The 27014-nt window shown below is 34.9% G+C and overlaps 2 protein-coding genes across 2 annotated transcripts in view; one reads left to right on the plus strand and one right to left on the minus strand.

Moving 5' to 3' along the window:
* Nucleotides 1-12531: 12531 nt before the first annotated feature.
* Nucleotides 12532-27014, minus strand: part of LOC120627883 (ataxin-2-like protein) — a 44710-nt gene continuing 30227 nt past the window's right edge. The window contains exons 15-20 of the mRNA XM_039895999.1: nucleotides 25437-25508; nucleotides 17202-17298; nucleotides 15110-15258; nucleotides 14164-14418; nucleotides 13537-13656; nucleotides 12532-12711 (exon numbers count right to left, since the gene is read on the minus strand). Of these exons, the coding sequence (XP_039751933.1) occupies nucleotides 12640-12711; nucleotides 13537-13656; nucleotides 14164-14418; nucleotides 15110-15258; nucleotides 17202-17298; nucleotides 25437-25508 (765 nt within the window). The 3' untranslated portion in view covers nucleotides 12532-12639. The remainder of the gene's footprint in view (nucleotides 12712-13536; nucleotides 13657-14163; nucleotides 14419-15109; nucleotides 15259-17201; nucleotides 17299-25436; nucleotides 25509-27014) is intronic.
* On the plus strand, nucleotides 19881-21964 carry LOC120628454 (retinol dehydrogenase 11-like). Its single transcript, XM_039896833.1, has 2 exons — nucleotides 19881-20009; nucleotides 20866-21964. Exon 2 carries the CDS (start codon nucleotides 20957-20959, stop codon nucleotides 21917-21919), a length of 963 nt encoding a protein of 320 aa, XP_039752767.1. The 5' UTR covers nucleotides 19881-20009; nucleotides 20866-20956; the 3' UTR covers nucleotides 21920-21964.

A 27014-nucleotide genomic window follows, 5' to 3' on the forward strand; every position in this document is an offset into this window, starting at 1 on the left:
TTTGGGCTACAAATCCATTAAGGCATTAGGAATAGTCTAACAAAAACTCAGCCCCACAAAATCGTCGGAGTTTCAAGGTTTTCACGTCCCGAGAGTCAGATAAAAGTCGGATATGATCGAAAGGTGTACGAGAACCTAGAAGATCCGATCCTATCCGATTTCTATGCGCCCAACGGAAGTTGTGAGAATCATTAAAAGGATACCTTACAGAGCTGTGCAGCCGACTGTACATTACAATTCACTACATCACTTCGCCCCAGTCTATCATAGAAAAAAACAATACCACGGCTACATCTTTTGACGTCAATGTTCAAAATAGCTTAATACAAAACTGTAAAATATGACGTCACACTTAAAAGGTCTTCATAGAAGACCTAAAAAATTAGACGTCAATTTTAATAGCATTTCGACGGAATTGCACACTAAATCATGGGAAAGGGCATAAACGACAAAAAAATGAGAATTAAAAATTTTGACGTCAAAGTGACGATAATCACGCGTGGTTCGTGTCAAAAATAAGGGCTCTGCGGGCTTCTGCTATTAGAGTTTTTGACATTAAAGCGACTCGCGCTTTCTTTACGTACTTTTTCAACAGCGAGTTGTTAAATGACAAGACAGCAAAAGCCCGCTGTACAGTCTAGGAATAATTATATTCGCAAATAATTGCCACTTTCAGGTACAAAACATAAAAAAGCATTAGTTTTTTAGTTCCTCGGCAAACTATACTATAATGTATCATGAACGGTACATAACATAAAATCGCGATTAAATTATATTTTTTCCGCCGGTCCCTTTCGTTATTTTTTTTTTTAATTTCCCTTAGTCGTATTGTCGTGATAAGAGTATCATATTTTATAAACAATCGAACAAACGATAATTTGAGAGTACTATAGTCACGCTTTGTAAAAATGTACAATGGTTACATCGCGTTGCTAATTTGGCTACATACAAAATTTCGAAACTAAATTGACAAGTCTAAAAATAGGGCAATTTTTTATTCACAATGTTCCTTGCGTAAAACACAGCGCTATAATTACATCTGTCAATTTAGTTTAGTATCTTGCGTGCAACCAAATTATTCGTAGCTTCAATAATGACAGCTATAGAAAAACTGTCTGGGGATACATGCACTCTTTTCTTCCATACAAACAATAAAGGCTTCATAAATTTTTCATAATTGCTATATAAAATTACAAAAACATTTATTTTTCATAACTTACTTACATGCAAGTTTCATGAATTATTCATTCTAAAACTACAAAATCAGTAATAGCTTTTTCATACAACTTGTATAGTCTAAGCAATTTACCTTTATGAATATGTATACCAATTTTTTTAAACTGTTGGTATAATCAAAATACAAAAAAAAATTGGTAGTTTGTTGCTTTCGATACAGAATCTATAATCTCATACCCTTATCATGTTATTACGACCTACGAAAGGTCAAATTAGTGCTTATGTGGTTTTATTCAAAATCAGTTATCAACTATTTTGACAGGTATGAAAACTAGTGCAACCATTTTGCACAAGGAACATTATGAAAAGGATAGCGGCACTTTTGTACCTGTCAATTTAGTTAACGGTAAGTTGATTGATCCGTGTACAACGAAATTAGCACCAACATCTCAAAATATTTAAATTAATCGCGAAAGTTTCGGTCAAGGCACGTGATATATTTTAATTGATACATTCATTTATCATACATATTATCAATTATTTTTCATATCATCAACTTTACTTTACATACAGTTTGGGGATAAAACATTTACGTAGCCGCTCATTATATCGAATCACGATTACATGATCTTTTACATTTCTATTTTCTTTATTTTTGACAAAGAAAATATATCAAAACCTTTTTTGGAGACATAAGAACATTTCGTTTACCCGAAATGTTATTTAACAAATATTTTTTTATTCAATCTATATTATTTTCATCTTAGAGCCAAACTTATATATATATATATATACGTAGATACATGAAAAAAACTTTGAAATTAACGTACATAATGAATATAATATAACATTTGGCATCTATCTGTAACATATATATTATTTTAGGAATTTATAAATTCATCTGTAGGTTTGCATTGTAGTAAAAAAAATGCTTATGAACCATACTATATACAGTATTATACATATTTATAATGAGCTGCACAAATTAAGAGTTGGCTTTGGTGCGATCTCACCCGTTAATTATTAAAAATATAAGTATTAGATGCTTACTCAGGCATGCCGCCAGCCCCAAACAAATATATAAACACCATTCATCATTTTACAGAAGTACCTACTGAAAATTAAACTTTTGTACAGATGGTCACATAATTTATTTTATTAGTATTCAAAATTCATTTATTTCAAGTAGGCCTAATATAAGCACTTTTGAAACGTCAAGTCTGTCTGTTAGTAGTGATTCTACCACCGGTTCGGAAGGCAGATTCTACCGAGCCGGCAAGAAACTCAGCAGTTCCTCTTTTCCAACATCAACAATTTACATTTTGCATTTTAACATTAATTTTTCCTATCTTGTGAGAGCTGAAAGCGGAGCCGGATGCTTCCAAGCAACCTTGGCATTAAAAAACTCATCAATTGAATTCATATTGAACACTGACACATCTTTAACATATAAGTTATAAAACCGTTGGTGGTAATTCAATTTATTATTATCGTTGGTGCTAATTCCATTGTCAATTTAGTGTAGTTTAGATGTAATTCTAATTTACACTAATTTGAAAAGTCTAAAATGTTTGCAATCGTCTACGCTTTGTTTTCCACGGAAAAGATGGCTCTTCTTTTAGACCTGTCAATTTCTTTTAATTCAAAGAAATGTGTACAACCAAATTAGGAACAATATCAGTGAACATCTGTCAAAAGCATACTATTAAAATTTAAAAATAAAGTGTAGTGAGATCGCGCCTCAATTGAGTTTCATTACTAAATTCTAAATAAAAGCCGTGAACAAAGGAGTTACAGATTCGTTGCAAATCGTGGCGGGCTCACAAAATATATTTTCAAAAAACGTCCGATCCGAAATGTACGTACATTAAATCTAAAAATGATCTTTCCACACATCGAAAAATCATTTGTATAAAAATTTCTCGCGAAAACAGTTACAAACTTTTACGAATATCACAAGGAAAGTAACAATTTAGAAGGAGTTATTTTTAATATTCTCGCAAGTACATGTATACAGTACATGTAGTTGTAACTAATACGAATGTTAACTCTACATACACGTTAAGACAACCACGATGTGACCCCGCCTTCACATATCGTAAATCAATATTCAAAACTTTTATAAACAAATGCGGTCAATTATTTTTTTATACTAAGTTACAACTAACGTGTAACAAAATCGGTAAATTGGTGAATACACCTCCGCGTTTCTTTTTTTTTTTTTTAAAAAAAAGATAAGAGAACATTTCTACGTAAATTATACAGTAATCTATAGCGTTCTCTTAACTTCTACCATAACACAAGACCTCTCCCCAAACTAGTGCTGGGACACGAAATCATATCGATATAATATTTCATATTAATTTGTATGGCGCACAACAAAGAACAAACGCACTTAGAATTTCTCTCACTCACGTCTCTAGCAACAAACATACGCGCTGAACGCACTCACGCGATAATAAAATTTAATAATAAAAAAAAAGAAACAAAGAAAAAAAAACAATCTACGCACGACCCATACCACGTCTTCGAGCAAAGATATTCAACGTGTAGCACGTGAACACCATGGTACGGGTCATATAGGCCCATTTTTTTTTGTGATTTTTAGAATGTTATAATATAATATAGATCACAAATTATACACGAATATAAGCCGTTTCGGGAAAGGACTTGAGCCTTCAATACTTCTTATATATAAATATATACATATACATAATATGTACAACTAACTTAGCCTATCCATGGACTTAGGAAAATGTTTATAGATACTTCGTCAATCTCCTCAAATCATATCAAATAATTGTTTATACTAGTGCGCTATTATACACGAACATCTAGTTTATATAATATACGCGTTAATTTCTCGTTAACAAAGACTCAAAAATAATAATCATAAACAGAGTTTAACGATCACAACTTATTCGTTAAATCTTTAATGAGTATTGTAATCTCAAGTAGTGAATATGAACAGTATTCACCCGTTCCTATATCCAAAAAACGAATCGTTTTCTTTCGAATACATGAAGTTACAGCAGTTATTTCCTAGTACTTAAAAAAAATAACCACAAGTAGATTTATTATATATTTCGTAAATTAAACTGCAGCTCGTTATAAAACAAAGGATTCTTCATATATATAATTTATTTTTATTCATAGGAACCGGGCATAAGTTATTTAACTAGGGCACTATATCCCTCGATTTAAGTGGCTTTCTATAAAGGAATGTTAAGACTGTTATCGGACACTTATAAAATGTTAATGTTAACTTTTTGAAACATGAAATGAGTAGTTAAAGAGAATCAGTGAAAAATGTGAAATAAGTATATTATTCAAACGTCCCAAAAACAATAATGTTTTTGTTAGGAGTAATCTCTTATGGCTCTTAGAGGTAGCATGCGCGCCACGAGATAGCTATCACTACCCGTTACTAGTATTTTTTTCTATAAAGACTGACGAGATAATGGGAAGACAGCTCTCTAGGCTGGAACCCTCCTAGCTTAAATTAACGAATGTAGTTATCACCGTCACCTCGGAATAATTTAAACTTGAATCTATGAATGCTTCTTAAGTGCCTGCGATAGGATCAATGAATTTTTTAATGTCTAATTTGATAGTAGAAAAAATTGGGAAAAAGCTGGTATACCGGATCTTTTTTAAGATCTTATTATGCTAGCGCTAACTTAAATCAAATGTTGCTTGAACACATCCTTGAACAATCAAGTGTTTAAAACTTTAACGAAAGGAAAAGAGTTTAAAAGTTATCGTCCACCTACAAACTGCACTGATAGATAATATAAGAATAAATTAAAGACATATTAAGAAAGTTATTATAAAATTAATGAGTACATAAACGGTAAAAAGTGGACAATCTGGCATTGGATACGCCATCAAGGTCAAAATATTTTAATTTATTTGACTTTCCATTTTTTTATTTTTTAAGTACTTATGCTATTATTTTATTTATTGGCTATTTGTTATTACTTAATATTATTTTAGATTTATTAACTTTTAATTATTTCATAACATCGACTTATTTAATTATTAACATTTTAATTTGACTTTTAATTACTGTAGATTTACTTCTATATCTTTAAAACTGAAATACAAGTCTGACATTCGTAAGCGTTAAGTAAGCCTAAATGCATGAATTAAATAAATATAAAAAGTAAAATTCCAAATTAATTTATTTAATAAAGGCCTTGTATAATAAAAGCATTTTTGAAACGTCAAGTCAGTCTGTCCTACCGATATTCTACCGGATTCTAATTATACATAAAAGTGTCTGATAACAGTTTCGATTTTGCCAGCCTCACAATTTGACGTAATTCTGCGCGTGCCGTAGACGAATTTGGAAGAAATGTGAATGTGATGTCCACATTTGGCGCTACCCAGGGAGCACCGCGCGGAGGTCATGGACTAAGCCCCCCTTAATAAAAACAAACAAACAAACAAACAAACATGCACAGTCTCGCCTGGCTCCAGACCAGGTTACCAACCCCGTAACTCGGAACCGACTAGGATGCGGTACTTTGGGCACCTTAATTATCAGGGGGTTCCTGTATTCTTAATTTAAAAGTTCCATTATACTATTCTCTATTCAACGCAAACAGCAGTTAGACTTGTCTGATAAGACACCCTGGTAATAAAATTTATATTCTCAGGTTATTAGGTATTCCGGGCTTTTTCAATTTCTAAATGAGCTCAGTCTTATCTGGTCTTGCGGAAGACTTCGGTAGTTAGATTCTCCCGGTTAAGAGATCAATAACTTGTATCATAAGGTGAGATCGTAGACTTTGCATCGTATAAGTCTTTATCGATACTTAAATCTGTGTAACGTCACTAACTGCCACCCAAGAAATAAGAAAAGTCACATAGAAAATAGTACACGGAACGCGTAAAGGGTGAGGTTTAGTCACCATTATATTTAATCTTGGTTATATATTAGATATACTATAATCTCTTCATAAACAAAGAATATATTAAACCGATTATATGATTAGTATGTGCAAAATGTATACGCATCGGAAAAAAAATGATTCGTTTACTTATCCCGGTGTTGTCTTTGATGCCCGGTTCCTAATGTCTTGGTTACACACTGCGAGTAGATTGATCTGACAGCAGAAAGTTAAACCAATCGTAAATTAGTTATATTCTATTGTTTTGAGATATATTCAAATGATTCATTATTCGATGTATTATTTCGTGCACATCAATTATAAAATAAGTTAAATGTGACCTTTGAATTATTTGACAGCAATACAACGTAGTTCCACAAATTAAGATACACGCACGACAGAAGTCACTCTCGACTCAGATGGTTACGCAACGATGTGTAGCTGCCATAAAACAGTTAAACATAATATTATATAATGTATCTATATAATATTATATAAAGATCGAACAGTGAAAGACAATAAAAATTCAATATGTGATATATGATAATAATAATGAAATGTGATTGATAGATATTCCTCTGCTGGATGTTACTCCAGACTCCAGATTTGTTATTTGTTTTCTGTTAAATCACGTGTTTCTTCAAGCTACTGAACATAATAACATGATTCGAGACAAATATGAGTAGGCTTAATGTCTGAGCAGATTAACTCGCACTGTGTAAGCAAAACATAACATTAAAGCTAGCTATTTGTAACTTTTTTGGTTAGCCCAAAGCAGTATTTTTGAAGGCCACTGAACTAAACTAAAAATAAAATATATCTTGTCCTAAACTTTCTTGAGTCGTTTAACATAACCGCACACTCAACTCACAAACGGAAAGATGCAGAGTAGATAGGACATAAGCAACGCGAGAGTATGGAAGTCTCTTTAAAATAGCTTCCCTACATTTCTTTCTGCGCTTTGAAGACATTTTACTAGAACGATTTAAACATGTTGCGTTATATATAACCATAAACATAGCCGTTACAAATGTTATATTACCTATCACACTAGTATTACACTTTCTGATTAGGGAACCGGGCACAAAAATTCCATTAAAATCAAGCTTGCGATGAAAATTCGAACGACCTATATTAGGTACCTAAACATTTATTTTATGTAATTGTAGTTGCCATGACCTATAAATGGCGTACTGAGCCGTTCTGCAATGCTTTAATGCTGATTTTACATTGCGTCACGCGTCCCAAGCAACGAACGACGTCTGCAGGATAAATGCAATGCGTGCATGACGACGTCATCTTCTTCACGACAGATGCGTTGATGCTTCATTCGCATTCTTGCCTACTGCCTTTAATTCACTGACTGTATTTGGGACAGGCGTAATGTAAGAACAGCTTAGGGCCATATTGATAGTGCTTTTAACCGTACTGTGGAAAACTGGCCTATCTTTTCCCCCAGTATGCAGTCGAACTTGTGGCGAATCCAATTCCACGTAGCCCGAATCGTAACCGCATCGACCGGATGAAACAAGCCGCAAACTAAACGCAATGTGCTAATGTAAAAAAGTTTTACATACATTTTGTTGCTTGCGTCAACCGAACGACTGGTCGCAGTGCGGTTAACTGGCACATGACGTATTTACACTATGACTCATATTCCCCGTCAGGGTCTAATGATTCCCGATTTAAGCACCTTGCGCACTATCTTCGAACTGAATCCGAGAAAACACGAACTGAATTTCGGACTAAAAGTAACTCAGATTTTGAACACAACCACTCATACACATACTAAGGCTATTCTCAGCGTAATTTACCGTATTCGGATCGGAAACAGTGCGTAAGCACTTCCGCGCGTACCCTATATCTAACAATATTTTTTATTGTCAATTCTACTTGCACTAACCGCGTAGACATCCCCTCAGAAATGCAGTTGCACTTCGCGAAGGCAGTATGAGTAGAAATAAATATGTAATAAATATATTATTATTATATATTTATAGTGCTATTAATCGAGTACCTATGTTACTTTAAATCGGCCTATTGTTTCGTTAAAATAATAGGGACCTTTATTGTTTACAGTTTAACTGAGTGTTACAGGCAACACATTATCGCATATATGTAGATGCAGATTACAAATAGACATTTAAGGGTTAACTTTAAAAAAAAATTTTTTTTTTCAGTTAAACGATGAATAATATCTAAAGTGAAAATCTGGTGATAGAAACAAAACTACCACTTTTCAGCCCAACTTCTCAGTTAAACTACAAACACTGAATCAGAGAAAAGACAAAATAAAAAAAAAAACAGTTGATAAACATAAGTCCACAGATAACAATAAACCGTGACATCACTTGACAGTGCATAATTGACCGTTCTCGCGACAGTTCGCGCGGGAAACTTTTTAACTCTAAATGTATCGCTAAATAAATACAAACGTAACCGTTTAGGTAACGTTTCAGGAAACAAGACGGCTGACGGAATTCGCACATCACGTCGGAGACAACACACGTCCAATTCAGAACATCCTTCATTTTTGAAGTCATATTAGAAGATAAATTATATTTTTGCAGCTTCATTATTATTTTTAAACCATGATAATATGCAAAATATAGTTATCTTTTCTTTTGTATATCATGTTATATTCTCTATTTCTTCCTAATATTTTTATTAGCAAAACAATAACGTCAATTCGACTTTACTTATAAACAGTAATAAAAATACTGCCATCACTTTTTGTAAAATGGATGATAATACTTTTATAAGCCCTTTTTTGTATATTTCGCATTTGGCTATTTTACTTTGTATAACAATTTTTTGTTTTTTTTTTCAAATTTAGGTTAATGTTTATTAAGAAACTGTTTGAAACTAGGTGAAACCTGTGTACCATAACGTAGATCTACCAATCCCGCCAGCCCGAGGAAAAAAATTATCTACCTATAATACAAGTCCGTCCTTGACAGTGTCTTTCGTTGGAGTCGAGGACAGACAAACAGACATAGTATCTCGCAGACTTCACACCATTCACACAAATATGCTTACATAACGCATCATTCGCCGCCGCTCTTAAAACCGACTTTTTACACTGGTAATAAACAAAAACTCACGCTGGCAACACTAATATTTATTAAAAGCGTTTTTAAAATGGTAATGTAAGATTCCGTGTATTTTATTTTTTTTTTTCACTTGGCAGAATGCAAATGCTTATCAATACCGATGTGCCAATGAGAAAAATTAAATTGAATGGGACACCCAATAAAACATATAGATTTTTATACGACATTTGCACATGTCAAATAAAATAAATAAATTAAAAAACAGTAAAATACACTACGCACCAAGAAAACCTAAAAAGTGCTACCCAAAGTTCTATAATTTTTTTAAGACAGTTGCTACAGTTTGACGGCCTCGCGATCGGTCAACACAAAGTGCCATGTTGACAGGTTATCATCGCTGTCAACGTGTCAGTTTTGTGTGAGAGGTTGCGATGGTGGGTTTTCAAACAATTTACAGAATTAGCTCCTGACCTACGCGAACCTTCTGCACTTTTTATCCATGGCGCCAGATTAAATCGCATGAATATAAACATCTCAGTGTTGCCAGCCTTATTTCGTTCAAAGAAAATATTCGGATTTAAAATCCACCAATAACTTGCATTATACGTACACGCTACGGTAATGCAATTTAATTTCGTTCACATTTCAAGTGTGTTTTCATAAGACAGAGCTAATACATTAACATATAACGTTGTTTTTTTTCTTTTTTATACACGTATCTTTATAATACGAACTTCATTAGTAGATGCAGTCAATACCTCTTGGTCTATTTTTATGCCGGCTTTCAAATAAAACCTACTATTACGTTAAAGCAAAACATTAAAAAAAAAAAAATTCCATCATGATATATAGTTATACATTTATTACTGATGAGTATTCTCGAGACAAAAAGAAATCAATAACCAATACAGCTCAAAATAGCATATATTGTCATAAACTGAATAACAAAAAAAAAAAACTAATACAGAGATCTATAGAGTGTACTTCAACTTTGCTCGCGATTTAAGAACAATTACTTTGATGTTGAGGTACGCTCTATAGATTAGAGCCTAAAGAACTTTGGCGTAGAAATAAAAATAAGTCAAATTATAATATGACTGGATTTCGATGGCCGGCAAAAATTGATTCCAATATAAGTGATTACATTATTTTATATATAAACTCATATGATAACACAGGTTCACTGCTTTATTAGATTCAATTGTTTAGTTACTTTTTGTGAAAAGGAAACTAGTCATCAGAGTTAGCGTTTTAAGTCATTAAAAATTTATGATTTTTTTTTATAAACATATTAACTTATGACAGAATTTATGAAGTAGCTTTTATCAATAACTGAATCTATAAGCTACATCATATATACAGAAACGCTATCTGTTATTTGTTCCCTTAGTACGTTTAAATGTAAAAAGACGTCACAGGCGTAAATGTTCACCTTTCTTATTTGCCAATTGTATGGAAGACCAATCGTCATGTTTTGACAATTCAGACGAAATTTCACGTAACGACGCTTTTACGTTTGTTAACTTTAATACTCGGGGTCTTTAATATATTGTTTAGATTTTGGATTATTATATACTATGAAGGATTTCAATATATTAGCTCTACCTATATATATATGTACATTTGAAAAACACCTAGAATGTTACTGTTGCGTCGTCTTTGGCTGCATTTAGAATATTTTGAAGTGAAGACAAATTATGACATTTAAAGAGACAATTTTTTATCACGAGTTTCTAACGTTTTTCAAGTAACCGCAAGAAAATTAGAATCCTATTATTTTTTTGGTTAAAGTTAAAATAATTCTTCTTAAAATATGTATTGTGTTTTTCACAAACAAAGTACTTTTTGTTACATTTTCATAATAGGTATGTAACACAACATGACAATCTTTTTTTCGAAGATGATTAGTATTTTATTTTGATTGGTTCCTATTCATATTTTCGAATATCGAAATATAAATCAAATATACACTGCGGTCAACTGAAACATATATTTAATTATGGTAAACAAACTTTGAAAGTTATTTGCGTGGGAGGCAAAACTACAGTTAGTATCTGTGTGTCACAGTTTCCTTAAATTAATTATTGCTCTTTGATGACCTTAGTTTAGGTTACATTTCATAGAATTTGGTTCTATAAATATCGTGACAAATCACAAAGGTGAGGTGATTGGGATATACTCGAGGTGACATAGAATCAAAAATAATCGACGGAATCAAGAGGATCTTAGACATAGTTTAAAAAGTATTCAATCCTCATTTAAGAATTCTCAAAACATTTAGGGACTTTAAGGGTCAGCATAACAGCAAAATCAAGCAGTGCTATTTCACTTCCTGTCATTTTAAAGGTGATGTCACTTAAATTATGACAAAACACTTCAAAAATTATTGAACTGTTATGCCACATCTATGTGTAAGACCTATAGGTTTCAAAACTATTTATGTGCATTGGATACTTTTCGTCTCATTTTAATCAAGTTGCTTGATAAAATGATCTCGCTATCTTGGTTTGGTAAAACTGGTTGCAGGAATTTAGCACTTGTATATTTTGCCATAAGGGACTACCTATGTGAAAAACACAATTATATAATAATAGGACACTACCCTCAAATAAAACGTGTTGTATGTATACATATTTATTGGCTTCTTTGTTTTTAATTTTTGTATTCTGTCAGGTAGGTTCCACCAATTGCCGTATTGACAATTTCAGGATGGTTTGGTGGTAACTTCACTGTGTATTTGCATGCAAGCTGTGTAACTTCATAGTATAGATTATGATATCGAATGTTAGTTTTCATTATTCGTTTTAGTTCACAATGTAGGAAGGTAAATATATTTGCGGAGAAACAAGTTAAATGATTACTCTAATGTATTTAAATCGATAAACTAACATTGATGTGTTGATTTTTATTTCGTAATGTTATTATATCATACCAAATAAATTAACTTTAGATTATTAAAAACGAGGTTTGTCTTGGAATCCCTTAATTGAGGGTAGTTTGACTAATAGATCCCTTGTGTAAGCTCTCTACCAAACTTACACCAGAGTTACGAGAGATCGTCCATTCAAATTAAACTAGGGGTCTGTGCTCTCTTTTATTTTTCAATATTTCAAATTTGGTAAGGTAATTTTTCCAAGGGTACACGGTTATCGATTTTTCAGACAAAATTAAAATGTTATAACTCGTTTCTTCAAAATAAGCATTCCAATATTTTACGTTTTAATTGAGGGTAGATTACAGTCTGGAAAGAAATATCGATTATTGCACTTTAAAAACTATTCATAATTTACTTTTTCCGAAGAAAACGCGGGTAGTCTTCAACGTAACACAGTGTCCGACGTTACACAACATTCTAAAGTCTACGGAACAAGTTCACGTTACTTGCATACAAAATGTTAATAATATCCGTGTGGGTGTTGTTGTCGCCCAACGCACGTGTATTCTAAATGCAGGGTGTGGGACGCTTGGCGGCGCGCGGCTCAGTATCGGCGGAAGGCGCGGAGGCGACGCGCGGGTTAGGGGTGCGAGGAGTGGACGCCCGGCGTGCTGGCGCCACCCGCTCCGTGTTGCGGTGGCAACAGCACTTGCTGCAAGAGATAACAAGATATACAAACAGTATTCCAAACCGATTTCCGCCACGTTTGTCAATCTCCAGAATAATTGTCCAACAACGCGGAAGATATACTAGTGTCTCTCATGCCTCATTCTCATATTCGTCTCGTCAGGAGCAAGACCGACAGCGTACGTACTATCCGAAGCACGGGGGTGAATCACAGCCTATTTCTAAAATGCCACTGGGCTGGTACTAAGAATTTATTCGAATGGGCATTGTTATTTGCAGTCGAGCATGCTAACCACAGAATAACGAGACGGTTGAAAGTTTAAACCTTAAATAAGCCCAATCGTCTATTTGATACAAAATGTGAAAAGCAGGGGAATCTGTATGGTGTATCTTTATAGTCCACACCAAAAAGATCTCCAGCAATGTACTCTCCGCGCTCTGACACCTAAGCATCCTCAGGAGATGTTGTCTTTACAATGAATAATTGTTAAGTGAATCTTTCTTTATAATTTTATAAAATTAATTTAGTTCTTCTTAAAACGTGTGAAATATCATCGACAAGGCGTCGTGAGCTTCATCACACAGCATATCAGCAGAAGCTTCGAGGCAGAGAAGTTCGTTTCAAGAGCTGGCCACCTTATTCTAGGCCAACGCCGGACCCCCAAGCCAACATCAGCATGTTGTCAGACATGCTCTGTTAATCACCTCTCCTCACTTCTCATAAAATATCCAACACAATTAAATATAAGGTAACATTTCACCGGTGCTGTAAATAGAGTAGTTCGACGACCATGATTCTTCTAATGAATTGGACTGCATAAAAATTGGAATACAACTAGAAGCTACTGACCTGTACGGGATGTGGGTGGTGTGGCGGGCTGGCAGTGGGCGGCGCGTGGTTGAGGTACGCCACGTGTGGGTGGTGGTGGTGGTGGTGAGCACCGCCGGGGCCCATCAGTGGGCACAGCACCTGTACATACAAAAACACTTGTTTATGCACTACTTTAAATGCGATGTCACCTTGAGGCATATTTAAGGCTTTCTTTTAAAAGATAATATCAGCGTAATATTTTTTGAGAAATTACTTCGCAGATAATGTGTAAAAGGTTCGAGCTTTGAGAAAAGTATATTTGTGACATCCAACTGTGACAAAAAAACAACTAACGGTTCGTACTGGATCTTCAAGCGTTTGGAACAAATAAATAAGTAAATCCTACTTTGTATTGTATTGTGCAACTTGTATCGTAAGTTGTCAACCGTTTTTGATGAAAATGATAGGTCGTAGGGATAGCAACTGTCATCCTTTATCACCTTTTATGCACCTGACCCCTTTGATAAAAATGTCAAAACAGACTCGCTCAGACTCACTAGTGCTTATGGAGCGGCATAGCGAAAAACTTAGTCAGTTGACGTTAATGATGAGACGACTGAAATGATAAAAGTACTTTTATGCAATATCATAAGTTTTGTTACACACCTGAAAAGGTGGTTGCTGGTAGTGATGGTGCGGGAGCGGGTGCTGATGGGGGTGCGGGTGCGGCGTGTGCGCGGGCGAGGGTGGTGGGTACAGTGCGGGTGAGGGCGCGGCGGGGGACTGCGCGGGCGGCGCGTACTCGCCCACACCGCTCCCCACGCCAACGCCCACTCCGCCTCCCACGCCCACGCCACCGCCAACGCCGACGCCCATCCCACCGACCCCGCCCATGCCACCGCCATGGTGGTACATTCGCACCTAAAAACAAAGCGTTTGTAGTATTTTCATTTGCTTTTTGCAATAAGGAATAAGTTAAGAAATACATAAAATTAAAAAGATTTCACAAATAAAAATATAAATTTACCTGATATTAACCGTGCATGGCATCCTGATATTAACCGTGGTGGCATTTCTATTTACGCCTAAAATGATACGTATCATTGATCCAATACACACACACACTTGCACACTCATATACACATACATACTTAAATATTTGGTACTTTACTTTTTTTACTGTTATAATGTGTAGATTTGTTGAAATCTAGATTAAAAATAAACAAGCAGTCTTTGTAACATCAGGAAGGACACATACTCTGTAGCACAGATTTTTCTTAGGCAGAGGGTAGGATATTCATGTAAATAATAATAACTAGTAGAGCCATCCTTATCGACAGGACACATTAAGAAAAGGATAGAACATATTTAATCCCCGAACTGAAGATATCGGATAAGATTTATTATCAAATGATAATAAATGACCCCGAAAACCGATTGGTTTTTTTGGATTTTGTTCTAGAGGGAGCCAGCGTGGTTTTGAGTCCTATAATTGGTCGCAAATTTGAAGACAGAGGTTTGCCTTCATTTCACGTCGATATTTGTACAACTATGTACTTAAAGGCCATCGCAATAAGGTCCTAAATTACTTGGAATTTTACAGATTACTTACCATGTGCTGGTACTGGATGGCGGGTTGTGGCGCAGGGTGTCCGGGGTGCGGGTGCGGGTACGGCATGAAGGGCTGCATCGGTGCCGGCGCCAGTAAGGGTTGACCCGTCGCCGCCGCCACTTGCACTCCGGAGCCAGACCACGAGCGATCTGGACGAACAATACTTTAATTTAGTAGCTGCTATTTAGGCCGCTAATGTAACATTCGCATTTTAAATTTCGCATACAAACATCGCTTGCTTTAACAGTGACGGAAAAGATAAGGAAACCTGTACGCCTGAGAGATACATAGCGTTCTCAAGGGCATGTTAAGCCTACCAATCTACAATAGGCCAGCGTGTTGGACTGCGGTCAAAACCCGGCTCATTCTTAGAGTAGGCCTCTTCTAGGAAAGGTTAAAAATTTATCTCTATTTATATATTTATTTGTTTGTTTGCTATTTGCTAGCAACTTGAGAGAGACGGAGATAGGATTTTTTACGTTTTTTTTTTTAAATAAGCCCTTGACTGCAATCTTAGCTGGTGGTAAGCGTGGATGCAGTTTAAGAGGGCAGCGGGCTAAGCTGTTAGGGAGTAGAAATACATTGAATCCATATTCTCTAATCGTCTACACGACACCGTACCGGAACGCTTAATCGCTTAACGGCACGTCTTTATCGGTGGGGTATCGGTGGGGGTCTAGACACGCCCGAAGACTCTCCCACCAGATAAATCTAACCCCTTATCCCAGAAGGGCAACCGGGGGCAGGTTTTACGGGGATAACATTAGAAACAGATCTCAACAAAATTTGCATACAGATAACATAAATCAACAAAGGATATTCAGACTAAAAATAAACCAAACAAACGTGCACTTAGTGGCAGACAATCACTAGTTTATAATATTAGTATGGATACAAAAGCGTAAAGAGTGAAAGTACACTGTTAACGAAACTATTAAACTGTTGGGAGCGATTTGCTTTTGTTAGTTGAGGAGTTCCCTACGAAGATCTTCATCAAACCGTCATCGAATCAAAAAATTAGCTACAAAACGGTCAACTGTTTCAATCACTCTTACAACCCGGTAGATAATTAGTTTTCTCGATAATGATGAGATTAAGGAGTAGGAAGATATTCAAAGAGCTCCTCCTAATTAAAGTCCTCCAAAAAAGTACCTCATTATTCGCAATGCCGGTAAAAAAACAATTTCAATTGACAACATTTCAAATTTTAAACACATTAAAATATGTTTTTATTGTAGAAAACGTGTTTTGAGCTCGTAACTTACTTACGACCAACTAAGAACAGAACAAAACAGTAATAGAAAAAAACAGAACTTAACTTCAGAGTTCGGTAATCTGTAATTTTGTATGATCGGTGCAGTGGCTTAAAATCGCAATGGCAAGCCATGAAATATTATCATTAACACGATCATAATCGGTAAGCCAATTAAAAGAAGTATATTGAAGTTTTTGAATTGAAAAGGAGTATAGTGGGATTTTTGTAAAGGGAGCTGTGGAGTACTGTGAAAAAAATGCTCAAATAAAAAAAGACTAAAAATATCTTCATTATAATATCTCTATTTAGACCAAAACAGTTTATACGCAGAGTTCTAAATTAATCATATAAAAACATAGTATATAAGATCTATTAATATACCAAAACTACTTAAAACAAAAGGTGTGGTTGGTATCTGGTGGCTAAATTAGGTTTGCCTGTCACAATGCTACTAGAAATTGCTTGAAAAAAAAAACTCTTCTTTACGGTTACTTTTTCATGCTTTAATATTATATACTTCCTTTAATATTAATCGATTTGTAAGTTAGTTACAAACCAACCTTTTAACGCTCAGCAATCGATATCGACGATCGACGTGATATTTTGCGCCATCTAGTGACAATACTGTTTCCCAGTATTGTAAATAGATGGCGCTCTCACGTTTCAATACAAGTAGTAGTTAAATAAGCCACGCGATCGAATAAATAGACGTTTTTTTCGAGAGAGATTGCAACTAGAATCAAATAAATATATCTAAATCCGCGCGTGATTTAAGGTTTATGTTTGAAATGTTGCCAATGATTAATAATATGAAAATTGAAGGACACAGACAATTACCTTTCCTGAAGTTCCTCTGTGGCTGCGCCTGCATCGGTGCGTGCTGGCCCGCGCCCCCCGCCACTCCTGCACCGCCGCCCATCGCCGTGCCGTACAGCTACAGACATAAATCGTTATTAGTAGTTGTAATGGAAGAACAGATATTTGGACGATTCTGTCAACTGGAAACGTCGCGTCGTGTTTGTTTAAAAGAGACAATATTTAAAGTGCTTATTTATATGCTTTATTAATTTTTTTATATTTTTGAATGATGATGAGTACAACGCAAATTTGTTTGAAAAACAGATTGCCCACCTACACGGCTAGCATGGGCAGGAGACAATCATCTCCCCGGGGAAAGGATAAAAAATTTATCTTCTCCTTTATCAAAGCTTAGAGCATTGTTCTTAGAGCTTAGAACAAGTGGAAATAATATCCATCCCCTTACAATTATGTAAACATATTATATGTATGAACGCTTCATAAGTACATGTGATAGGCCTACATGAATAGAGAAATTTTGAATTTGAATTTATCCAAATAATACATGTGTAATAATAAACTGGGATTAACTTCTACTGCATGTTTCCGTGCTTTAGCAGGTGGATACGTTATTTATATCCCCTGTTTTGGGATATAATCGGGATACATAATTTTTATCTCCTACTGCTAGCCCTGCTGATGGTAAACAGAAAATCATTGCCTTCGAACAGAGCAATACTTCGCAGGGTTTCACACGTCCTTTTGCACGTCCAAAGTGCCACCCTATGTCTGTCAACCCGAGCCGTAGGGGTTGAGCTTATGTGCCTGTAATTACACTGGCAAACACACCTTTCAGAGCGGAATATAGCAATGCTGTTTGTCCGCAAAAGTAAACATAGTGGCAGTACTTCCCCGGACAAACTCTGTCACGAAAAGATCTACTACGAAATTAGAAACAAACGCATAAAAGTTAGGACTTGCTCCTGCATCCTAGAGGTTAATTCAACGTAATAAGATTTGCTTGCTCCACATCAAAGATCCTGTTAAATATTTTCCTTTGAACTATGCTCAGGTTACTGTACCTACGTATTTATTTATCCAGCTACCTAGAGAACACGCGCGTCTCTCGAGATCGGTGCATGTATATTGTATATCCAAGATCCGAGTCCAGACGCGATAAATGACCATGTTTATGTTAACAATATGATAACTCTTAGAAAGACTGTTGACTTTTTGATAACATAATTTATTCAATAATCACTGGAATAGAAAAGAGCTGTATGTTCTTTTATAGCGAACAATTTCGAACGGAACGAACAGAACTAGTTTTTATGATAACTATCAGTGATCACTAACAAATGATATAAAACATTTCTTAAGAATCGAACTTCGTAACTTAAATTCTCGCCTTGGAGAAATTTAAGTAATATTTTCCTAGACTATTCAAATTTGACACGAAGTTTATTGGTATTTCAGTGCCACGTTTAATTAAAGTTCAGAAACTTGGGATAACTATTTCTTAAAGTTAAGGGTAAGATTTGTACGATTGGCTCAATCCGATCATTTTTGACGAACACCCTGGCGCAACGGTGAGCTCTGTGAACTTAAGAAGCAGGTCATCAATCCGTTTACCCAGCGTGGTGATTATGAGCAAGCCCCGCCATGGCTGGCAGCGCTAGACTATTATATAGATACTTGATTTCGATGCGCTCCGATACGGCCTGTTTCCGCGACATCTCGGTTCTTGTCCGATCATCAAAGGATAACAACAGATGGTATGATAGACGCACCCCGCACACACTACAATATTATTGCCAATATTCTACACATAGTCAATAAAATTGTCTGTGTGCTGGGCGTATTGAAGTATTGGGTAAAAAATATTGACTTAGTGCGGGTAGCCATAGACTAAACTGAGAGGTGTTCATTATGAGATACGAAGCGTGATACGGTACATCGAATGGATATAGAGGTGATCGGATCGGCAAGTGATAAGAATCTGGATTCCGGACCCCGCTTTAGTTAAAAAAACTACAATAAAATAATCCAACTTATTTTTTCTACAAATTATACCCTGATCCTAATCGTTGAAATAATGTGGTAAAACTGGTATGTTACGTTAGTAAAATATACAATTCCATAGTCCATTTTTTATACAATTTAAATTAATATTTAATCGATTATAAACAAGAAGATATGTGTTTATCTACGAAGGCTTATTATGAAATTTAATTATCAAATCTTAATCTTATTTAGCATACCGTAGATATACCATCAAAAATTCTATACCTACTATTAAAAAAAACGTTATGTTATTGGATGAAAATTTAATTCTTATACAAGAAAATAGATTAAACCGATATTTTATTTATCGAGAAACTACAAAAATAATTATAGACGTCGAATTGATCGTATGGATTGAAAAAAAGGTCAATAAATCGACGTACACACATTAATAATTACGCACTAAATTGTTACTATTTTTTAAAACTCGATTCAAAAAGAAAGAAGAGAAATAAGGTAACACGCATATGAGACATTGTAACTATAAAATAAATATGAATTGCACATAAATTAGAAAGTAACAACTAATTTCATTTAAGATCTAGGTTATTTAATCGCCTGGCTTATTAATTTAAAATCGACGCGGAAAGACGCAAAACGATTCACTAGCTTAACGACCTTTCGTATTAAACATACGGCAGTCGTATCAAATCACCGTACGAGGAATGTCCGGCATTTATAGAAGGCCTATGTTTATTTAATTCGTGACAACATTAAAAATTCGGTTATCTGTGCGAAAAAAAAACTACTATCGCAGCATTGAATAGGACAAGTCGTTATCCGGTATGTTAATGATTTCTTGATATTGCACGATTTTGTATATCAGAACGTTTTTTGCATATAGAATAAGTACAATTTATCGGAAGTGTCTTTAGGAAACTGGCGGTGTCGTTAAACCGTAATTCACACGTGACGATTATCGTTAATGCCCACCAATTGACACTAGGCCAGAGTGGTGGGTCTATGCTCTAGCATATTTTATCCCATAAAAGCGGAGTCATGTGCAAAGCAGCGAGACGTTTATATAGGATACTAGCTGCTACCCGCGGCTTCGTCCGCGCTTATTTGATTTTTCGTATATCCCGCGGGAAACGTGCATTTTTTCGGCATAAAACTGTGCTTAAGTGTTAATCCAGGATAAAATATATCTCTTTGACAAATTTAAGCGAAATTGGTTCTGGTGGAGGAATCTAATCATACCGGCTTATTAAATTATTTAACACATCAATGTTATAGCTACACACATTCACAAGAAATAACCTAAGATATAAATAAATACACACTGAGCTGTTGGCGGGTAAAGCTTTCATACGTAGTGTTGGATAATATGTATAGAGTTTGTTTATAAAACTTCCATTTGACTTGTTCAATATGACATTGGAATAAATAATATATCGATTTTTTTCCCGGTTATTCAATGAAGTTAACATGAATAAGTAGTTATCGTTAAAAAGTTTCCTATAAGTTCATCCAGAACATAAATAAGCTGTGTGCTAAATTTTATAAAAAACCGTTTATGATTGAGAAACAAACATTCATATGGATAAATAATATTAGTGTGATAAATGATTATCGCGTATTAAGATAACAAATTGAATGTACGTGAACAATGTAACATTTAAAAAATCTATTGTTACAGGTTTTATACGAGGACTTTTTAATCAATATTGATTTAAAAAAAAACTGGATTCCATGTTATAATTCAATAATAACAACGGAACTAGAAAACAATGTGGTTGTTTTTGATAATATGGACCATAGTGGTGCTTTTCTCGATAAAGATCTTCAACAAACTGTCAACTGGAAAATGCTACGCCGACACTGTCATGAGCGGTAAAGTTGTGGTAGTGACAGGAGCTAGTGGGGGTATTGGCTTCGAGACAGCTTTAGAACTAGCGAGAAGAGGAGCAAAACTAATAATCGCTTGTCGAAATCACGAAAAGGGCGAGAAAGCTGTAAGAAGAATAATCCGGAAAACTAATAACAAAAGAATTCGCTTCATACACTTAGATTTGACATCTCTCGAGTCGGTCCGAAAATTCTCGAACGAACTCGAAGCGTCCGAAGCGAAATTGGACGTTCTAATCAACAATGCCGGCGCTATTTGTACCACCAGAGACTGGACCGAAGATGGAATTTTAAAAGATTTGCAAATAAATTACTTGGGACCGTTTTTGTTAACAGTCCTTTTGATTCCGATGCTTAAAAAAGCGGCGCCCAGTCGGGTTATAGTGGTGTCATCGTCGTGGCACAAGTTCGGAACATTAGAGGATATCAATAGTGAAAAATACGGGTATATCCAATCATACGCTAATACCAAATTGTGTAATGTAGTATTCAGTAAGGAGTTAGCTAGACGGCTAGAAGGAGCTGGCGTGGATGTGAACAGTTTGAATCCTGGACAAGTAAACACGTCTCTGTACAGGAGCTCAACGGTTTTGGAGAAAATTAGGAGTCTCATGCTTTATGCGTTCTTTAAGACTCCAGCTGAAGGGGCGCAGACATCTGTTTATTTGGCGGTCTCGTATGAATGTGATCAGATAAGCGGAAAGTATTTTGAGGATTGTCAAGTTGCGAGAGCCTCTTATAAAGCTGAGGATGAGGTTGCCGCGGCAAAATTGTGGTCGGTGTCGCAGGAACTGGTCAAATTGACACCGGACGAGATAAACAGATGTTTCGGAGAGGTGTCGTAATATATGGTGATTATTTTAATAATGAATAATGTTATGAAGGCCACATTCCAGAAATTAGTTTATTTTTAAATTTATAAAAAGCCTTTTGTACGATTATATTTTATTACTAGCGGTCCCTCGCAACTTTGCCCGCGTACCTTTAAGTCAACCTTAAGAAATAGACATAATATGCTGTCGCGGACTTATTTTAAGAACTTTTAAGGAGAACAACTGCGTTATACATAATTTTATCGAAATTTTAACCGTTTACGCAGCGCACGCAGCGAAAGCTTTTAAAAGGAAAAAAAAAAAAACTAATTTGAAACATTCTTCATTGGTGCTATGCTCCTGTGTGTCTAAGCGTGATTATATTCCTCGACGAATGGGCTATCCAACACGGAAATAATTTTATAAATCGGACCAGTAGTTCCTGAATCGTGTTCAAGTAAACGAACAAACCCTTCAGCTTTATACAACGTGTAACTGAATTACGAAATAATATTGAAGGGTGCATAAGTATTTAGGAGCACCCACTCCTTATGTAAAAATATTAAATCAAAAGTAGCATATTTATTTTGCCATACAAGCGAATTCAAACATCCTTAAGTGTTTACTTATGACAACCCTATTGAAGATAAAAGACCGACACGCGCATAGTACCTACGCTACGCGACGCGTACCTAACAAAGTGACAGGAGTAACATGATTTTAATTTTGCATGTGATGTTAGGGCTGTATTTGATTTCTTTCAATAAAAATTATAGCAGTGGTTTAATCAAAAACCATTAGGTTTTCGGTTTCATAGATACGTCTCAGAGACAGTACATAATGTACCGGTAAGAAATATTATTTCGGTCTTCATTTACACGTTGTATATTAGTATAAGATTGAAGAGAGAGATTAGAGTAACTCAAATTAATGGCATTGAGTTTATTTTAATGTGACGAAAGTGTTCAGAGCAGCGAATCTTTAACATATATTTATTTTTAGATCGTTTCAGACCTTTTAAAATATTGGAAGATATTAGTTACGTCAATCTAAGCTTAGGTTTAAAAAAATTTATATTTCCAAACGCACTTCTAATAATACTATAAAGACTGGGATGAATTTCATGTATCTATGGATAATACGGTGTGCTTGCAACGATATACCTGAAAATGTAACGTAATTTATAGCAATATCACTCTTAGCTGATCGGTTATAGCTAGGTTATTTCAAGACACACAAAAACAACAGGATCAAACTAAAACTCACAGCAACATGTATATTAGTTTTACGGAGGCACAGTTTAATTTTAAAGATATATTAGACCATACTTAGCGAATAACATGTTCAAAGTAATCGTAGTAGAAGTTGTGTATTATATATAGACATAGTTACTTCTATACAATAGAACAACAAAGTACAATGTGAAACTACTTTTAAACCTGTAGATTTTGTTTAGATAGGAGATTTCTGTAGAAACGAATTGTCAACATTGATATTTTATTACCCCTAAATCGACTCAATCGTCAGGATTCGTTGCTTATATATTACGAAAATTAAGCTTAATTTGCTATACTCCGCAAAGCAGGAGAATCTGTATGGTGTAGTTTATAATTTCTGCAATCCTTATACTCCACACCAAACAGATCTTTGTATATTAATTTATTACAGTTATTACATTGCCGAAGATCTGTTTGGTATGGAGTGTGAGGATTGAAGTAATTATAAATTATACCACAAAGATTCTCCTGCTTTGCGGAGTATAGCAAATTAAGCTTAATTTTCGTAATATATAAGCAACGAATCCTGACGATTGAGTCCATTTAGGGGTAATAACATATCAGATTCTCCTGCTGTTCGCGGAGTATAGCAAATAGCGCTTAATTTTCATAATATATCATGGATTTTCGCAAAGTAACGCGTGCTTCCATCCAATATTCGTTGCTTTTAATTATAAAGATGCATGACTCACTGTACATAAACACTATGCCGATACACGTCCGGTTGGTCGTAAGTATAAAATGATTACACAATAGCAAAAAGGGTTTATTTTCATCATTCATTTTGCATAAAGACCTGTGTTACCCTGGCGACGGATATAGTATATTTTTTAGAAAAAGCATTAAGGTAAAGTTCACGGTGCATTAAAAAAAAAAAAAAGGGATTTTCTACATAAACACGGCTTCACAAATCAACCGATCTTGGCGTAATTTTGTATAGAGATAGCTAGAATCCTGGAGGTCGACATAGGATACTTTTCATTCGAGGAAAAGTAAGTAATCGCGGACGAAGTTCCGTCGGATCCCGTTGACCCGAGTACCGTTGACCCGAGTACGTAGGGAAACAGTTCGTGAAATGTACATTGCGGGATAAGACAGATTATATAGCGCAATCACAGGCTGGTTATATAGAGACAAGGGAACCAAAACGAAAATGTATGTTATGTTGGGACAAAGTGGCGGGTACACACACACTCAGGGTCGCGGGACGTGTACGATATTGAATACTTCACTCTACCTTTATATAAGAATACAAGTCTTTTATATAATATATAGATAATATCTTAATTTGCATAATACATTAATTTAAAGTGATATAACGTTTGTTCCAGTATCTGTTTGTCAGGGATCAGATCAGATCAGGGAAAATAAACCAAGTTGTACTGATGAAAAAAAAAACTTTTTAAATTTAAATCTCTTTAAATAATTAAAGTGTCAAGAAAAAAAAACAGTGTTTCTCTTTCTGGCACATCAGCAAAAGTAGATTAAAATAATTCTAACTGCATTTGAAGTAATTAGGAATTCCAATAAGACCAGTAAATGCTTTACTGGTCTTATTGGAATTCCTAATAAATAGGTAACAATGAATTGATTTTCTTAAGACTGCATTTTAACTATTTAGAAATTTCAATGCATACTACTAGTCTTAGAACGTTAACGTACAGCTCTTAAGCGTAGATGTGAAACCTATAACGTAAGAATTAAAATGAATCTTATCCTTTTATTATAAAGTGCCGATGTTTTTTTTTCACAGCGTTTTCGTTAGGAGCGCTGACTTTAGATGCACAAACAAATTTAAACTTTAAACCAAGGATTTTTGGTCCATTTTACGTTAACGTTATAGTAGTTTTTTGAAAATCACCTTGATCTTTTATTAGGTTCTGAGGATACCTTTGCCAAGAATTGTGTCATTAATAGTATGAGGACGAAATACCAATTTTTTTTTACATTTCGGGATATAAATTCCTTAATTTGAAAACAACCAGAAATCAATGCCATTCCGCGCCAACAATTATTACAGTACTAGTTATTTTAGCAACTGGTAGAAGGTAAAAAAAAAATCTTTGGGAAGTTATGCAAGAAATTCGTTGTTTTTTTTTAATGATTCTATATAGTATCCTTAGTTTTACATTGGACTTGGTTTTTCCAACTATAAATTTAGAATTCGAATTATTGAAAGAGTAGTGTTTTTTCGTATTGTTAGATTTCTCAGAAAAAATTGTATCAAAGGTAGAGAGTAGCATCAAAATCGTCCCCGCAGCCCGCTCGCTCACCGCGTCGCGCTCACGCTTGTCCAGCACAAGGAACGGCGGCGCGTACTGCCGGCACTCGCACCCCACCTCCATCTGACCACCCGGGGTTTTATCAATATCGGTTTAGGCGGTGACAACAGAGGATGGCGTGTGATATATATCTCTAATGATTGTAAATGTTGAATGGATGAATGAATGAATTTTTCTTACATGAAGGAAAGTGAATCTTAAATTTTAACTAGCTTAGAGAGAAAAATAAATTCTGAATTCAAATTTTACGACCCATTTCATTGAACGATGACATACTTATATAGTAAATTTTTTTTCACCTGTCTCATAATGTAAACAATAGTATTGTTTGTTTTTTAGTGTAAGGTTTATTTACATTTGTTGAGAAAATAATAACAACACACTGACATTGAGAAAATTCGTTTCTTTTTGTTTGTCTTATGTTATTTTTTACCGACTTAAAAAGGGAGGAGGTTCTCAATTCGTCGGAAACTTTTTTTCCGATTACTTGAAGACGCCTGAATAAACAGTAAACTTTCCAGGTGGTCTCGTTGAACTTTATCGAAATCGGTTGAGCTTTTATTAAAAAATCAACAACAACGTAACCCAAAGTAGTATTTTTTTTTTTTGCTTTTTAGCTCCTAGGCTAGTACGTTGAAGTCGTTTTTTTTTCAATTTAAAAATAATTATTGTGTATTTTTAAAACACACTTTATAATAAAAAGTTATAAAAAGATTGTTTACATTATAAGTTAGAAAAATATCACTACAGAAGACATGTTTAACACACATTGCATAATGCATTTCCAGCTTTTATCTACCCCATTATCTAATATATCTTTCAATGAATGAGTGAATAGACATCTTATACAGGTAACACAGGTAACTAAGTTCCATCTTAGACTGTATCATCAGTTACCACTCACAATCAGGTAAGTAATTACAGCAGTCAAGCGCTAGACTTTATCATTGTTGACTTGTAGAAAATCCACCTAGACACGCTATTTATTTGAATATATTTCTTGTTAAGTCAAGTATTTTAGTACAAAATACCGTGTCGTAAGACTTTCTTATGATTTAAGACGACGTGTTTTGTCATCTGCCTAGTGTATGATTGATTACGTTTACTTATTAGCATGCGTGAAAGTTAACTACGGGTTATATGGTATCGAAGGAGCTCCATATAATTACAATACCGGGAAACAGAACTGTCACTAGATGCCGCTCTTTAGATACAATATACAAAAAAAAAAAACATGTATTCAAGTAGGTCTAGTTTAGAAGCACTTTTTTTTTTTTTTTTACATACACACATCGCCATCTAGCCCCAATTTAAGCGTCAAGTCATTCTGTTTGTAGTGACTCTACTACCGGTTCGGAAGGCAGATTCCACTGAAAAGAGCCGGCAAGAAACTCAGCAGATTGCTCTTTTCCACCATCATTTTATCTTTAGTATATTTCTGTTCTGTGAAAGATGTGAGCGGAGTGGCCTACTTCCTAGCAGCCTTGTCGTTAGGGAATTCATTAATCGTGTAGTAACTATTATTGGGTAAATGATACCATACAAATCGTAGCTAACATTCAAATAAGT

This window comes from Pararge aegeria, chromosome 12 (assembly GCF_905163445.1).
Source record: "Pararge aegeria chromosome 12, ilParAegt1.1, whole genome shotgun sequence".
Classification (NCBI taxonomy): Eukaryota; Metazoa; Arthropoda; class Insecta; order Lepidoptera; family Nymphalidae; genus Pararge; species Pararge aegeria.